Source organism: Acanthaster planci, unplaced genomic scaffold (genome assembly GCF_054643075.1).
Source record: "Acanthaster planci isolate LZ-2023a unplaced genomic scaffold, COTS_SCS Contig1, whole genome shotgun sequence".
In the NCBI taxonomy this organism is placed as follows: domain Eukaryota; kingdom Metazoa; phylum Echinodermata; class Asteroidea; order Valvatida; family Acanthasteridae; genus Acanthaster; species Acanthaster planci.
Genome location: NW_028257625.1, coordinates 178234 through 194391, shown reverse-complemented (window position 1 = coordinate 194391; position 16158 = coordinate 178234). Strand labels below are relative to the sequence as shown.

The following is a 16158-nucleotide window of genomic DNA, read 5'->3' as shown; positions in this document are numbered from 1 at the left end:
CTGTGAATCACGGATGGAGCGACCCGTGCGTGGTGGGTCACGGTTTGCAAAGCGGTTTTCATGGAGGCAATAAAACCGCTGCGCAGTGAAAGGTGCAGCTAGTACACGTCGACTAGGCTATCAAACGTCAGGTTGCATAATTATTTGTTAAAGGACCACCTAACAGCAGTTCCAGAAAGAGCACAAGAACAGCCTACCGTACATCTTAATTCGGGAGCATGTAAGTACTATAAACTTCTCGATTCGAAATCCTAAAAATTCTTGTCAAAATTCTGAAATCCGACAATGACTTTTTTTCAAGGTGCATGTAAATATGCCTGGTTTAAAAGGCTGCAAAAACATCGGCTTTTAAATAAACTAATATGAACAAGAAAAGAAAGGAAAAAATCTAGTCCAGTTGTTGAAGTGCTGGTAATGTCTTACTTAGCTGTTGCCAAGATCATATGGCACATATAATTTGTTTATTGCGCGTTGATAATGTTGAATTTCCCCACATGACAACAACATTATTTGTCAAGCTTTTTCTGCCCTAAATGATACGTAAATCTTACTTATTAATTCCAGAAAAAGTCAATGACGCCTCAGTGTAATCAACAATGATACTCAACTTTGTCCATTTTATCAAAGTTGTCAGGAAAATGAGGTGAGGAGCTAAATTATTTTTAAAAAATGCCCCTTATGTCCTGAGAAAAATTCCAGGAGTATAAATAAGTGTTTTTTTTTTTACAGTCGTTGAAAGATACTTCTTCACTGCCACTTGTTGCAAGTGGGAAAACAAATTCAATCAATCTGCCTATCGATGTTTAAAAAAAAATTGACACTGGGGATATAGGTCGGAAGTTCGGAACGTGGGTTACGCAAATCACGCAAGGATATCCCTCGCCCAAAATTTTCATTGACGTCATTCACTAGGAACTATGACCTTTCCCAATTGGTCAAAAGCGATAATGAAACGCCCACGCACTGTACTAACCAATCAGAAAAAGCCACACTAAACATTTCGGCTAATACCACGTTTCATGCTGTGACAGCAATCTTGCCAGCGCATATGCTGAGCGTACAACTATACTACTGCATGCTTGCAAGAAAGTCTGTTGACAGTTGTGAACACATGAATGTCGTCGAAATGCGCGGCCGGGGTGGATGATTTGGAGCCAATTTTCTTCTTTATCAAGGCAGGGTCGAAAGGAACGACTGGTCCGTGTGGAGGGGATTCATATCAATCGATCTGAAGGTTTGTATTGCAATTTTGTCGCGCTTAGATAGTGAAATAATGGCTCCAAAATTCACCGGTATTCTTTAAGTACGGCGTGTAGGCGCTAGGCTTGCATCACACATGCTGCGTGGCGCTTGCGGCGCTACTACTAGTACTAGTTGTGTACATAGGTTGGCCACCACGTTCATTCACTCATGCATGTTCAATGATTGAATCTGCGCTGTGGCATCGCGTGACACTGATATTGTGTTAGTATGGATGCCGTCTCATGATTACACAACAGTGTACACCGGCGTTCATTACTATTAAAACCCTATTCTTATAATAAGGAAAACGAAGTCAATTTTTTCAACTAACTGAGTGACATTCAGACCATGTTGAGGATCCATTCCTTGATCCTAGACCTAGTACTTAGTAGAGTAGCTCTAGATGTGATAAATTTTGACAATATTTAAATTTTAAGCTAGAAAACTATTTTTTTTTTAATCTGAGGTTGGCGAAAGACGACTGCATCGCGCCATTTGTTTCACGTCTGGTTACCTGACTCGGCCATTGTGATACTGAATTTCATACAGGTTTCACTACACCAATACTTGCCCATAGAAAACAGTGCAAAATCGGACTGCAATAGCGCCGCCTATTGACTTTCGTGAAGAGGTTTGTTTGCGTTTTTTCACTGGAAATTCAAGATTATGGCCAGAAGATCACTTTTCGTTTCAATTTTCTAAAACAGCAATAAAACTAAGCGCTCATTTTTGAATGTAGCCGCCCGCCTCTATCCAAAATAGGCCTTTGGGGTTTTTGTGAAAGAAATACCCTGAACTGGAAACTATCCCAAATTCAGGATTTATAGAAATATTTCTATGAACTCTCCTGATTATGGTCTGTTTTATTGTAAAAATCCTGTGCGATCACAAAATATTAATGAGCTCGCGCTCAGAAATACAATGATTTGTTGGAATGTACCCTAAAAGAAACTTTTATGGTTCCAGGTCAAGGAAACCGACTACATGCGCGGATTCGTCTTTGTTCACAGCTCTTTCTCGCGTCATTTTACGCTGCCATTTTACCCTGTAATTTCCCTTAAAAACCAAAGCCTTTCCCTCGTTTCTGTCTGATATGAAAGTTGTTTCGAAAACGTAGACTTTGTTTCCTTATTAAAGGAACAGGATGCTAATGGCAATTGATAATATAACGATTGAATCATGTGGTTTTTACAAAATGTTTATTCAATACGCAAAAGGCAATACTGCCTAGGGCGCTTAGCCCTGCCCTAGTCCGAGTAACTTGGACCCTACAAATCGCCTTTTTTTCAACATTTGGACATGGTCGGGCGACAGTAGGGTCCAAGTACCTTCCGTAGGCTTTTGCTTCCATTAATTCATTTCACTCAAAATAGCATGTACCGAATCAAAATCCTCTGAATTGACCTCCAAAATGGTCCTTATACTGTCTAATGCGCCCGGGTGAGGATCAAGTGAGAATCAGAGATTTTAATAATGAAAAGGTTTACTCTCATTTGGCAAGAAAAGAGAAATTTCCCCTTCAAATCGAAAACGGTCTTGTTTGCGAGTACGATGTCATCCGTTTGTTCAGGGAGTGATTTGAACTGTATGTTAATGTCCTGGGGACGACGTCACAGCGTGCCGGCCTCTAGCGGACCATTCACATAAAGCATGCTGTTGGCACACACGTGCTGACAACTGATTCCTGAGCACCGTATGTCCAGTAGCTATGATCACATCGAAACTGTGCGACGGACATTGCGGCACTCGGGAATCAGTCGGCAGTGTGCGTGTGCCGACACAGCATGCTTTTTGTGAATGGTCCGCTACAGGCCAGCGCGCTGTGACGTCGTCCCCAGGACATTATCATACAGTTCAAATCTCTTTTGGACAAGATGGTTACTTTGAGCTCGATGGCAACAATGGCGATTTGTAGGGTCCAACTTACTCGGACTAGCCTTGCCCCAAGTTTTCACCAAGAATGATAATCTAGTAGGCCCAGAGCCTTGGCCTATGCCTGTTCCTGTAAACTTGACTCGAAAAATATTTTGCTCATTGTTGCCTAGATGAGGATTTCTTATTTTATTATAAAAAAGGGAGGAGATTTTCATTGCTGGGGCCGAGTTAAACCATTGTTAGTGTTTCACAACTCTTTCCAGACTGTCTCCATAAACAGGTTTTTCATTTTGTTTGCAGAGGTACCTTTAGTGGTGGAATTAAACAAGACTAGGATCTAATCTAACAGAGACACTATGGAGTTGGCTCATACAAAAACTATAGCGGAAACGCTTCAGTTTTTCAATGTCAAGGAATCTCAGGGATTGTCACAAACACAAGTCAAGGCTGCCCAGGAAAAATACGGCCCAAACGGTCAGTTCCTATTCCTCTCTTTCACTCTGACTTTTGTGAACTTTGTCATTGATTTATAATAATGTTTTCATTAGAAATTTCCATTAGTGCTGTTTTATAGTGTAATTCCAAAGGGAAAGAATTCCATATACGGACATCACTTGTCGCACTGTACATGAACACATAAGACTGGTGTGTTTCTAAATGTCTACCTTTGTGTTTCTAAATGTGCATACCTCAATATTTTCACTGCTAAATTGGACTTTTTAAGGACAGTTGATTGCTTTCAAGGGACTAATAAATCACTGCAGGGAAGAATTTGTGGCTTTGTAAATGGAATTCTTTCTTTCCAGGGCCTGGATATTTCTTTTAATGTTCTGGTATTGTCTGTTATTTCAGTTGTCAGGCTGTTTGTGTTCCTAAGGTAAATTTCCCAATTTTACCAGTCTGGCCTTTGTGGCCTGGTAATGTTACCATAGTTACTGCAGATGTATTTTTGGATGCCAAACTGTTTTTGCGTGTTCCTTGTGCTTGGTATTTGCTTTAGTCCAAATTACAGACGAAGTTTGAAGTTTTAACTTGTTACGTGTAAACACAGATTTTTGACTGTTTGAATGTTTTGCCTGATTATTCATAATATGACTGGGCACCAACATGTACCAGTTACACGTACATACATGTATGTGCTTACTTGCATATTTTATCTCTACCCATGTGCATTTACTTTGTCATAGAGAAAGGAAGATTACCAAATGGTCACAACTGACTCCTACAAAATGCTCTTGATTTGCCTCAAAAATTTGTTGAACATTTTTTTTCCATTTTGACTTCTTTCAACTTCTAACCTTTGTTTTCTTCTTGTTTCTCTCAATCTGACTGTGTTCCCCAACAGAGCTGCCTGCAGAAGAGAGTAAGTCAGCCTGCTGTGTCTTTGCCAGAGTGTAATGGAATATATGACTTATTACTGGGCGGAGTCATAGTTGAACTGCATATGTACACTGGTCAAAAGGATTGTAGCAGATTGAAGACATGCACTTGCAGAATGTTCAGTACTCAGTGCCATTTTCACAGGGAGAAACTTTGGTCTCAACAGAGACATGTACCGCTACATGTAGAATGGCAGAGGTTGTTCTCACAAAGCTTCACTCATTGGTTGTGTTCCATGAAGTTTGTACTGTATTAGGGTGTTGATTAATAACTTAATTAAACACAGAGGTCATTGCCTGGAGAAACAGTTTGTCTCATGATTTTGCTACTGTCAGTTGACTGAATATCAAAATATTGTGTCTTTAAAGTATTGTATTTAAGAGAAGAATTCTTAGATAATTTTGATACACTCCATTACCTGTGTGTGTTGTTAACTAGTCATTATCAATCCTACTGTTTTTCAGGGAAAGCTCTTTGGCAACTCGTTCTAGAACAGTTTGACGATCTTTTGGTTAAAATTCTACTTCTAGCAGCTGTGATTTCATTTGTAAGTATCTCATTTCTTGCTTCCCTTTGTCTTTGCATTCACTTGTCGCCTTGAAATCAGTGTTGGAGGTCTCGAGACCTGGTCTCGGTCTCGAGACCGTCTCGAGACCTTTTTTTGAGGTCTCGGTCTCGAACTGCAAAAGTCTCGGTCTCGAAGTTCTGGTCTCGGTCTTGAAAGAGCTGGTCTCGGTCTCGAATGCCTTGGTCTCGGTCTCGGACATAAAGGTCTCGACTACAACACTGCTTGAAATGCATTAAAGTTTTCTACCAATGGATACAAAAGAATGCAACAGAAGTTTGCAAAAAAAGGACCCTGTATCTTGAGTTAAGTAACTCGTCTTCCCAGTGCCTCAAATTGTAAACACTTTTCCTCCTTCACTGAGGACAGAACTGCAAATGTTCTTGCATTCTTCTGCTGCTCTAATGGAGTACATGTACTTGTCTGTGATGTCAAGAAACTATGTAAAAACTCAGATCTTTGCCAGCTGTGCAGTGTTGGACAAAATACTGTGTTTCAATTACACCATATTTTTTCCTACCTTCCTATAGAGCACTGATCATAGACCAAGGCTCTATTTATATGCCCAAAGCATGCCTTACAGAGGCAAAATGCAACAGTCCGTAACCTTTCAGTTGCAAAGCTGTTTCTCTGCCGACATCTCGCGGTATTGATGCTTGAGTTGATGAGCATTGCTGCATTCACGGTTTACATTTATTGATGTCGGTATCCTCAACTTTTCAGAAGTAGCATACATCTACAGTACATGTATTTCGGTCGAACTCTCTGTCAACAAAGACCAGTCTCCATTTCCTGATTCCTCTGGAATCTGTGGTATGGTTTTGCACTAGCTTGAAAGACATTTTAGTATTTCAGAGGTTTGGCAGGGTGTACATGAGCATTTTACACGGGATGACAGGAAAAGAAGTACAGTATGTATACTTTCTACAGATCATTCGTCTGGTCCCGAAGCGGAGCTCATGAAGTGACACTCTTTGCAGCAATGAAATCAAAGAAATAAGTGTTATATCATAATGATGATTAGTGGAAATAGTAATTTGAAAACAAGACTTAATGCCCTTCCCTAAGGAGGCTATGGTTTCTCTGGTGGATAAATGACATTTACAGATGTGCACAGTGCCGGTGGTTATTAAACATGCAGCAGTGAGATTCTCTTTCTGAAGTCAAACTGCTATTAATCTGTACATATAGTTCTGGGGTAAAATTTGCAAACCAACGTCCTCTCACAGTGTGTATGTTCTGGTGTATACATGTACATGAATGTACAGTACATGTGTATGCTTTAACCCTTACCTTCCCCAACCACACAGAATTAAACAGTGGTAAGGTGTTAAATTCTGTGCGGATAGGCCCATAACAGTTGGCTTTTGCATTGGGTTTGGCATACCTCAGAAAAACGAAGTCCAACAGCCTCTGTGCACAAAGTCCCATATGGGTGTTTAACTTTGTGTGAATGGGGAAGGTTAGGGCTAGCAACCCTTGGGGAGTTAGGGTTAAATTCACCTGCCCTAGACCCTACTGAACACCTTCACGTACATGTGCATGTATAAGTCTTACAGAGATAGACAATTCTGTTTTTTGATGCCATCAATCAACATAGTGTTCCTTCTTAGCCTTCGGGGAGAAAAGAAGATGCTGCCATTACAGAAAGCTGCCAAACAATAGCGGGGCATAGACAGGCGACCTTCCCCCTTCCCCCCCTTAAGATGTCAGATTTCCTCCCCAGACTCAAAACCCCGGGATCGGGCCCTGTTGAATGCGGCAGTCCGCTACTACCCATCAGCATCTGCATCTTTGACATTTATCGGGGCGCTAAGCTGGGCTGCAGAAAGCTCATACCGAGCCGCTTGGGGTCTGGCCCTGCACTTAGATGACATTTAAGTCCCTGGGCTCGGTAGAATGTGAGGCATGCCCCAGAAAAAATGTCTGGTATGTGCAGGTCCAGCAGGATCCCCCACTTTTTTCATGTTCTGCATGTTTTTGATTTCTGAATGTAGGCCATTTTGAATAATCATTGTTACATGTATTTTTACAAATGGGACATCATGAAATTTTGTCTGGTGTTGTTAAAAGACAGTGTGCCGTAGAGTCTGTGTACCGGCTCTCACTATTTAGCCAATTTTTTCAATGTCTGATACCAATTATACACTTTGAGAGTTTGAAAGGTAAAGAGGTTATATGTATGTACTTTCAAAGCTAGGTTGTTGCCAAGTGATTAAGGTATAAAGTACTTGAGCTGAGCTAAATGTCAACTGTATTTCCTGTTATTGCTATCATTCAATTTGGACCAGTCTTGTTAAAAAAAAAAAATTCTCTGCACATGTACAGTACAGTTAAAAGGAGACGAGTCTCCAGACAACATCTTGAATGTCTTGCCTTCTCTGCTAACTCTTTCATTAGGTCTTGCCTGGGTCGGGTCGGGTCGGGCGAGACAGTTTGACGTTAGAATCAGTGTGTTGACATCTTTGGATGCTGATGACCTTTTTTTGACGTCATAGGTTCTTTCATCCATAGTTGAATGCAGGAAAGGTGTTTTGGAGGTGCCAGGAAGAGACATACATGCACGTGTAGCTGTTCTTAAAGAATTTGTTAATTGGCTATTCAGAACAGACTGTTCTCTTTGTCACTGAAACCTGCTGAGTCTAGAGGTTGGCACTGACTGTTTAGTGGTGCATTCAACACGCATCTTTATGTGGGGGTTCGAATCCCACCCAGGTCAACATGTTGATTGGGCTTTTAGGCCCTGTCTGATCTTACAGGCTTTCCCCAAAATGTCACTTTATGATTTTTTGCCAACAAAGGCAATTAACAGTGACATTTTTCGAATTTACGGTGGACAAAAGCATTTGAACGTACGTCAGTAATCAACTTTGGGAATTTTTTTTTTTTAAATTTAGACATTGTTTCTTACTTGAGTAGTTCACTCCATCCCTTGTAGTTATTGTTGTAGACTCTTATTTAGTTAATATGAAACAGGATTATTAATGCAAACATGGATAATTTATTCTCTTTCTGACCTTGTAATACAATTAATAGCCCATTATTTAAATAATTAGAAACAGGTTCCAGATCTCTTACAAGCATTCACTTTTTGTTTGGAATCCTCATATCATTTCTGTTATTTTGATATTAAAGTCATGTGATTTTTTATTTAAGATATGGAAATAAATAAACCAAACTAAACATTCTGTGCAATAGGAAAAAGAAGGTATTAATTAAAACTGCTGTTTAAGAATGTGCACATTATGAATCCTCTATCCTCACAAACATTTGGAATAATTCAAGTCCCCAGTGTGCAACCAGTGAGTAGAATTTGTCAACCATTTCCCACAGTGCACTGCAAAACAATTGAACCTTCCCTGGTAAGTTCTTTGTGGCATACGGTATAGCGGATCTCCAGTATTTTGAAAACGGATCATTGTTGTCTTCTGTTGTGATATTTGCCCGGTGGGGCTGTGACAAATCCTTGGTTTCATCATGAGGAAGAGTTAAACTGGAACTGTTGTAGAAATGGTACAGATTAGAGACCACCCCCCCCAAACAAATTTCCCTTATGACATGGTGTCACTGCAAGCTACCGAGCAGAAGGTTCCTACGAGTGCCAACATTTTTTCTTTTGCTCCATGCAAAGCACTAATTTTTTGTAATCTAAGAAAATCGAATGAGCTTGGCAAGCCCTAGCACAGTGAGAAATGGCCACCCCACTTTGAATATAACATGCATTTACATGTACCAGCGTGGCTTTGTCCCTAATGTAATACAGGTAACGTCTCCTTTGTCTGCTCTGCATTTGTAGGCCCCCTCTTCCTCTGCCAATGTATCTGAATACATCTTGCGTCAGAGGCAGTGAATGCATTTCACCTTTTGTCCACCTCAGTACGATTACACTGTGGAGTGAAGGCTGTGAAAAGTATATACATGTACTCCACTCTGACATTTTCTCAAGAACAGCCACCACTACTCTGTGGTTCCTCGTCGCCTAAATATCAAGCCCATTGTCATGTTTTGGCTTGTGAGGGGCAACATTTTTTATTATGACTTTTGCACATGGGAGAGCCCTGGGCCAGCATTTTCAGTTGGATTGACATTTGGAGGTGATCAGACGAGGACGGGGTTAAAACGTAGTCCCAACAGCTGTGCAGTGCTGGAGATTAACTCTAACACCACAGGCAGTTTTGCTTCCTTGATCTGCCCAAGTCGCACACCATGCATTATGCCAATGGCACAGTTTTAGTACATTCATGTTAGTACAATGTATGTAACCAAGGTTGAGACACAAAGTCCCATGTGAAGTGAAGCCGTCAGCTACGACACGCAATAATGCACAAGGCTATGGGAAATGGTGGCAGCCACAATGTACATGTACATGTAGCTCGGCTGCCACAGGCACTCGTTGTTTCCAGCTATAGCCTTAAGATTTGGCCCAATAGTGCTAGGCCGGATAGTCCCTAATCTGTTGAACGATAACATGCCAATGTGTCATATTTTAGGGGAGTTAGCCAAGTTGTGATAAAATTCTCCCTAAATCACCAAGATCCTTCAAATCCATCAAGGGGGGAGGGAATTGCAGGATTGACGACAGGTAAAGCTTGGCCAAGGTTACTTTATGATGAGGGTCTGTTTCCCTCATGAAGTTAAGTAAAGTAGCGAGCACCATTGGTTTCCTGCAAAGTGACAAATTTTGGAAGACTACTTAGGGGTGGTTCCTTGCAGAAATGCCACAAGAGTCAGTGTTTGAAATTGAAATCCAAAGCAGGGTTGTTCTCACTCCATGCAAAAATTAAAAGTTGGGGAGTCGGGTTGGCGTAGTGTTTCTTGCCTCGCCTCCACCTCTGAGGTCTGGGTTTGAATTCGGCTCGGTCCACATGTGGATTGGGTTTTCAGTCCCTACCTGAGTCCGTGGGTTTTCCCATTTCTTCACTCATTGCCATCCTGTAATTGGCGCAAAATGCACTGCTGAATGAACAGCTATAAATAAAAATTGAAAAATAAAATCAAGTTACTGCAAGCATTTTACATGTACAGGTACCATGCATTGTACACCAGCCCACCCTCGTCCCTAAAGAGCTTTTGGATGGCTTGAAAGGAAGTAAAATGTCCGTGTTGGGTTTGGTGCATTTTAAAACTGGCATACATCTACATGCCATTCAGTTTTTTTCTTACTGAAGAGGAAGAAAATCCTTCATGCAGGCCCCTTGCCAGTAAGTGTGCCTCCTGTACGCTGTACGTGTTATTGCCTTTGACCTAACGGTACTGCTCATTGAATCAGTGATGGGAGCGGTATTGAGAGGTGATGTGGGGGTGTGAAATCCCCTACTTTGGTGATGTCTGGTCATGTGGGCGTGACACCACCAGCACGGTGTTGGTGTGAACTGCTCTCGGCCTATCCAGCGCAGACCCGCGGGCTTGTGCTGTTTGAGAAGTGTTTTCCTGCATGCCGCTTTGGTGTAAAAAAGGAGGAAATGAACCCTTGGAAGACTGATCGGCTTTGTTGGTTTGATTTATGTCAATTTAATCAGGAAATCCAGAAAAATGCTTGGCTCTTAGTGTTTGTTTTTTTAAAATAAAATGATATGCTGGTTTAATGACAAAACATTTATCAGGAAAGAAAAAGGCCCATGTTTTCCTTGTACGTTTTCATAAAATCTCTGACAGGTTTATGTTTCTTTTCCTGACCCATAAACATTCTGGGATTGATCTTTAAAAATCCCGTAGGAGGTTTGGGGTTATATTGTAGGATTGCTGAAAGCACATGTAGATTGTACATGTACACAATGTATGTATACACATCTCAGCTACTGTACTGTCACTAAACAGGACACTTGATACCCTTTTCTGGATGAAGGACTTTGAAGCATCCATGACTGTTGTGTTAGACTCGGTGTACCCGTACTGGGCATGCATTGTCTTGTATCATCCTATGTATGTACACTGTAGATGGTCTATTTTCCTGAGGTGGAATTCAAGAACATTTCTACACGTACCGTAGGCCGTATTAGTTGGCAATATTGATTTTGGTTTGTAAGGGAATTACCCCAGTTTTGAGTGACTGCAGTCTCCACAAGTTTTCAAGTGTTCCGGGGATCTCTTCTAAACCATCATGTTACACATTTAAATTATTGAAGCCTACCTTTGTACATGTAGGTATTTGTTCACATGTTTTTTTTTGGTGTGCTTTGAACAAATGATTTAAACATTCGCTTGAGTGAAATTGAGTATGAAACAAAACTGGCGGAATACATTTAATCATTGCGGCATTTTTCATTATGCACATGTGCGTACACCACATTTACCTTACATACCTGGTGTGCACGTTCCTTTCTTTTTGTGCAGTTAAGAAAACTCAGTGAAAACACTTGTTTTTCTTGAACTGAGAACACGATTTTCAGCTGGCTTTTTGTACAAGGTTTCCTTGACTATTCCTGTGGACATGTTTACATGTAACTAGTCCACAGAACGTCTTCCTTTCCTGCACAGTGTGGACATCTTTTGTTCACAAGTCCACAGTAGGTATGTAAGGTTAGCACATGTACATGTACATGTACCATTTACTGTTATCACTGTCAACATGTTCATGTAATTGACAGCTGTAGGTTTCTTTTACCCTCCAGCCCAGTGACCATCTTGTCAGCTTTGTAATCTGCCTGTAATTACCTTCCCTCCTGCATTTGCACAGTCACATCTGGGCATTGCACACATACAGTACATGTACTGTACATTTTGTATATGTATACATGTACGGTACATACATGTACATGTACATGTGTATGTAATTACATGCCATTTAACATAACAGAAGCCGTGCTGATTAGATCTGCATGTTTTCTTCTGTTTACAGTTACATAATATCCATTGTGCACATGTACATAAGTACATGCTGTATCCATAGAGCAAGGTTTTTTCTGTGCTGTATCATGGGACCTTGTGTGCTTGTGACAAAATGATTTTGCTGATGGTACTGCTAAATACGTGTACCTGGACACTTGGGGTTAAATAATTCCAGAGAACTTCTTTCCATCTCAAATCTTTCTTAAGATTTCAGTAGAATACACCGGTACAGTGTACCCTTTGATGTTGATTTGTATTTGAATTACAGTGTACATGTATCCAATGGCATTACACATGTACATTTCATACTGTACGTGTATGTACGGTCGTCTGTACAGTTGAACTTCATTAATAAGAGCACTGTTACTACAAGATTCTGCTTGTAACAACAAGGAAACTTTTGGGTCCCTATCTTTTGTTTTTCATTGTTTTCATTCCTGATAATACAAGGTTCCTGTTACAACAAGGTACATTGTAATTTGCCAAGTCTGAAGACCTCTTATTAACGAGGTTCGACTATATCCACAGAAATGGTATACTGGTTTTATACCTGAACGCTTCCTGGCCCAAAGAGCAAAACAGGGAACAGCTCGTTGCCATGGCAGCCTGTCTGTTTACCATGCAGTGGCTACAGCTTTCCTTTGGCAAATCAAATAGCAAATTGGGCCAAGGCGTGCGGCCCTGAAAGCAATCCCTCGCCCCACTCCAAGGGTGATGCAGCAAATTGTTTTAATGTCCATACCAGAATAAGGAAGTTGGGTTGAAGGGCTGGGCCTTAACCATGCCTGGCAGATACATTTGCATTTGAGATGTGTGGGGCGGCAGGCCTGTTAAGGTTTTTTTTCTTACTGATTTATCTGCACAGAACTGGTCTTGTTCTAGAAATTCACATATAACTGGCCAACCTGTAAAATGGCTGTCAACAAGTCTGATGTTTTGTGTGCCCTTGAAAACTGTACTGGCTCATGTGTTTATCATGTTCATGCAGTTTGATACCGCGCAGGTGTTATTTTCTTGGTTTTGGGGACTTGTGAAACTGTTCGTTTGCTTTAATGCACTGTATGAAAGATTTAACCCTTCAAGAAGGGAGGGGGGTCTGTCTCCTCTTGACATACATGTACATGTGTTTTCCAATATTGCTGGCTTGTATTTTGGCCAGGAGCTGAGCCTTTTTTTGTGAGTTTTTAGAGTCAACTCCTCGCAGTCATTTTGACACAAGTTTGTGAAAATTGAACATACCATTCCTGTGCAGCCCACATTTTTCTAAGACTGGTCAACCAAAACTACTTTTTCCACAGTACTGCAGTGCTCAGTGCACTTGGGCTGGCATACATGCACAGCTACAGGCTTGCATGGAGGTACAGCTACAGACTGGCATGTAGGTACAGCTACAGACTGGCATGTAGGTACAGCTACAGACTGGCATGTAGGTGCAGCTACAGGCTGGCATGTACAATGTAGGTGCAGCTACAGGCTGACATGTAGGTACAGCTACAGACTGGCATGTAGGTGCAGCTACAGCTGGCATGTACAATGAAGGTGCAGCTACAGACTGGCATGTAGGTACAGCTACAGACTGGCATGTAGGTGCAGCTACAGGCTGGCATGTACAATGTAGGTGCAGCTACAGGCTGACATGTAGGTACAGCTACAGGCTGGCATGTACAATGTAGGTACAGCTACAGGCTGGCATGCAGGTACATGCATCTACAAAAAACTACAAAAATGTATGTTTGGTTGAATTCAAACTTTATTTTGATAATGATAACAAGTGTCTTCACGGGCATGCCAAGTTTCAAAATATCAAGTCTGGCACAGCTGAATTTAGGAAGGGGAGGGCACAGAATCCACCCCCCCAACTGTGAATGGGCCACACAGTATTCTGGCTCTGAGGGTTCATATGCATTAAAATTAAAGACTGTGGATCCACATTAAATCATTGCATTGCACTCCTTTATCAGGATGCAACTTTTTACTTGGATCAGTTTATATCCTTATTGTATTTTTTTAACTGTGAACATATATTTACAAGTGTGCCGTTGCAAGTTGAAAAACAATGCACAAGATCTCGTGTAATTGGGAATGTCCTCATTTTTCCCCGCTGAATCCCCCGAATACCCGTTGAAGGAGAATTTATTGAGCAAAAAGCTCTGTAAGATGACACCCATTTTTTGACAGAGACTGTCCTGGTACTGTGTTGGATTCTACATGTACACTGTACATGTTTATGTACTTTGTAATGGGAACCTCGTACTGATAACGTCCACAGATATGTGTAACAGATTCAATTTATGCCAAACACAGAAAAAAAAACTGACTGATGCCTACAGTGTACATTTACATGTATGAATGTACGATACATGTTGTACCATCCCCACATATACTGGTTCAGTAGAATTGCTCGGCAAACTTTGCAGGAGTTTCAGTGCTAGACAAATAAATTGCTCATTTTTTTTCTTTTTTAATAGCATGTTGGCTGTCGTATTTTCAAAGCATTTCATTTCTAGAAGCCTGGGCCAGATAGTCTTCTGTTTCCATTAGAACCAAATAATAGCAGTGTGAAGCCATCTGAATTCATTAGAATGAACACGTTGACCAATCAGAACGGGTTTTTGTTAACTGCCCACGATGGCTTTGAAGTGAAGGTATTACAACCTTTTTTTCTGTCTCATGTCTTTCTGACCAGATACTAGCCATTTTTGAGGAGGACGAAGACGAGAAAGTCACAGCGTTTGTAGAACCTTTTGTCATTCTTCTGATCCTGATAGCTAATGCAATAGTCGGAGTATGGCAGGTAAGCCTTGAAACGTTTGGAAAAGATTTGATTACCGCATTCCGTGACATTATGAACAGCATGAGTATTTGAGAATTTCTTTTGGTGAAGCTCGATATTTTCACACTGCACGGTGCACACAAAGAGTACAACCTGTGCTGGCAGGGTTTAATTTTGTTTTTAGGTTGGGAGAGGGGGGAAATGTTCTAGCAGAACTCTTTCTTGATCATACATGTATACATACATTGTACATGTACATGTATACAGAGCTTGAAGTAACAGTGGGACATTAGGCATTTTCTGACCGCTTGTGGTATTTTCCCCCAAAATCCTGTTCATGTTTGTACTGTGGGTTTTGTGCTTATTACATTTTAACTGAGAATGTGTTCTCAGGTGACCTTGTATACATACATCAAAAGTGGAGAAGGGCAAAATGGAATTAATTGTGCTTAATACATTCAAGTTGGGCCACTTGTTTCACCTACAGTACATGTAATTTCACGCTCTGTCAGCAGTGATGCTCTGTGCAGGTCATTAGATTGAATCACATTGTTGTTATCACAATGGATTTTGTTATATTTAGCTCATTTTGTTGCCCCATTCAAATTGGATGCAAGATAGACTAATAAAATACATTCCTGGAAATACATCCTGCATGTACCGGTACTGCACATGGAGCTCGGAGGGATGAATCCCCTCATGCGTGCAATGTTTGATTGGTGGACATTTTTCCAATCGAACTGTTGATAGGTTTTCAACTTGTTCCACACAAAAACATGGCACACATGTGAGTGTACATTTGCCACTTCAGAGTTTGTCAGTATATGATTTGAGGGCATACATATTGTTGATGCCGTCCCTTCAAGGTACTTTTCCGTGTAGGAATTTGAATGGTATTTTTGCATACACTATAAAGTAGTCTTGTAGTGAGTGAGTGTACACTTTATCTTCAGGCAAACTTGAACTCTCATTTCTGATTGGTCGATCCATGGCAACAAGCGGTGTGACATATAACTGTGTTGCACGGTTCATATCAAACCCCGCGTAATGCGCCGTTCTAACTCAATGCATTGCGCTCTTTTAACAGTAAAAGCAAAACGCACAACTGCTAAATTTAGTTTAAAATCAAAGGTGGTGTGTTCGCGCGCATAGGCCATCTTCGCTGCGCATCAAGTTTGCTTCAAGATAGATGCATTATCACGCTCATGCTCGTGAAACACAGAATAATGTGGAGCGTCTGTCTGTTAAGCTGAGCGGACTACGGGACACAGATGCACTACACACAAGTGTGTATTGCTGTGTTCCACTTGCACTCGTGTGATAACTAATAATACATGTATGTATATGCGTACCTTGCATATAAGACATTTGACCAGATGCTACATGTATATTATAATCGCAATTCTTGAATGGTGGTACTTAAGTTACATGTACATGTACAGCAACTTGCTCGCCTTCATCAGCTCCGTGGCCATGGTCTTTCCTTGCATTATTC

The 16158-nt window shown here is 41.0% G+C and overlaps 1 protein-coding gene across 2 annotated transcripts in view; it reads left to right on the top strand.

Annotated features, from left to right (window-relative positions):
* The first annotated feature begins 1095 nt into the window (after positions 1-1095).
* Positions 1096-16158, top strand: part of LOC110980721 (calcium-transporting ATPase sarcoplasmic/endoplasmic reticulum type-like) — a 73295-nt gene continuing 58232 nt past the window's right edge. For both annotated transcript variants that reach the window (XM_087131516.1, XM_087131515.1), the window contains exons 1-5: positions 1096-1234; positions 3418-3591; positions 4463-4480; positions 4962-5044; positions 14577-14684. In XM_087131516.1, coding sequence (XP_086987642.1) covers positions 3474-3591; positions 4463-4480; positions 4962-5044; positions 14577-14684 — 327 coding nt within the window. In that variant the 5' untranslated portion in view covers positions 1096-1234; positions 3418-3473. The remainder of the gene's footprint in view (positions 1235-3417; positions 3592-4462; positions 4481-4961; positions 5045-14576; positions 14685-16158) is intronic.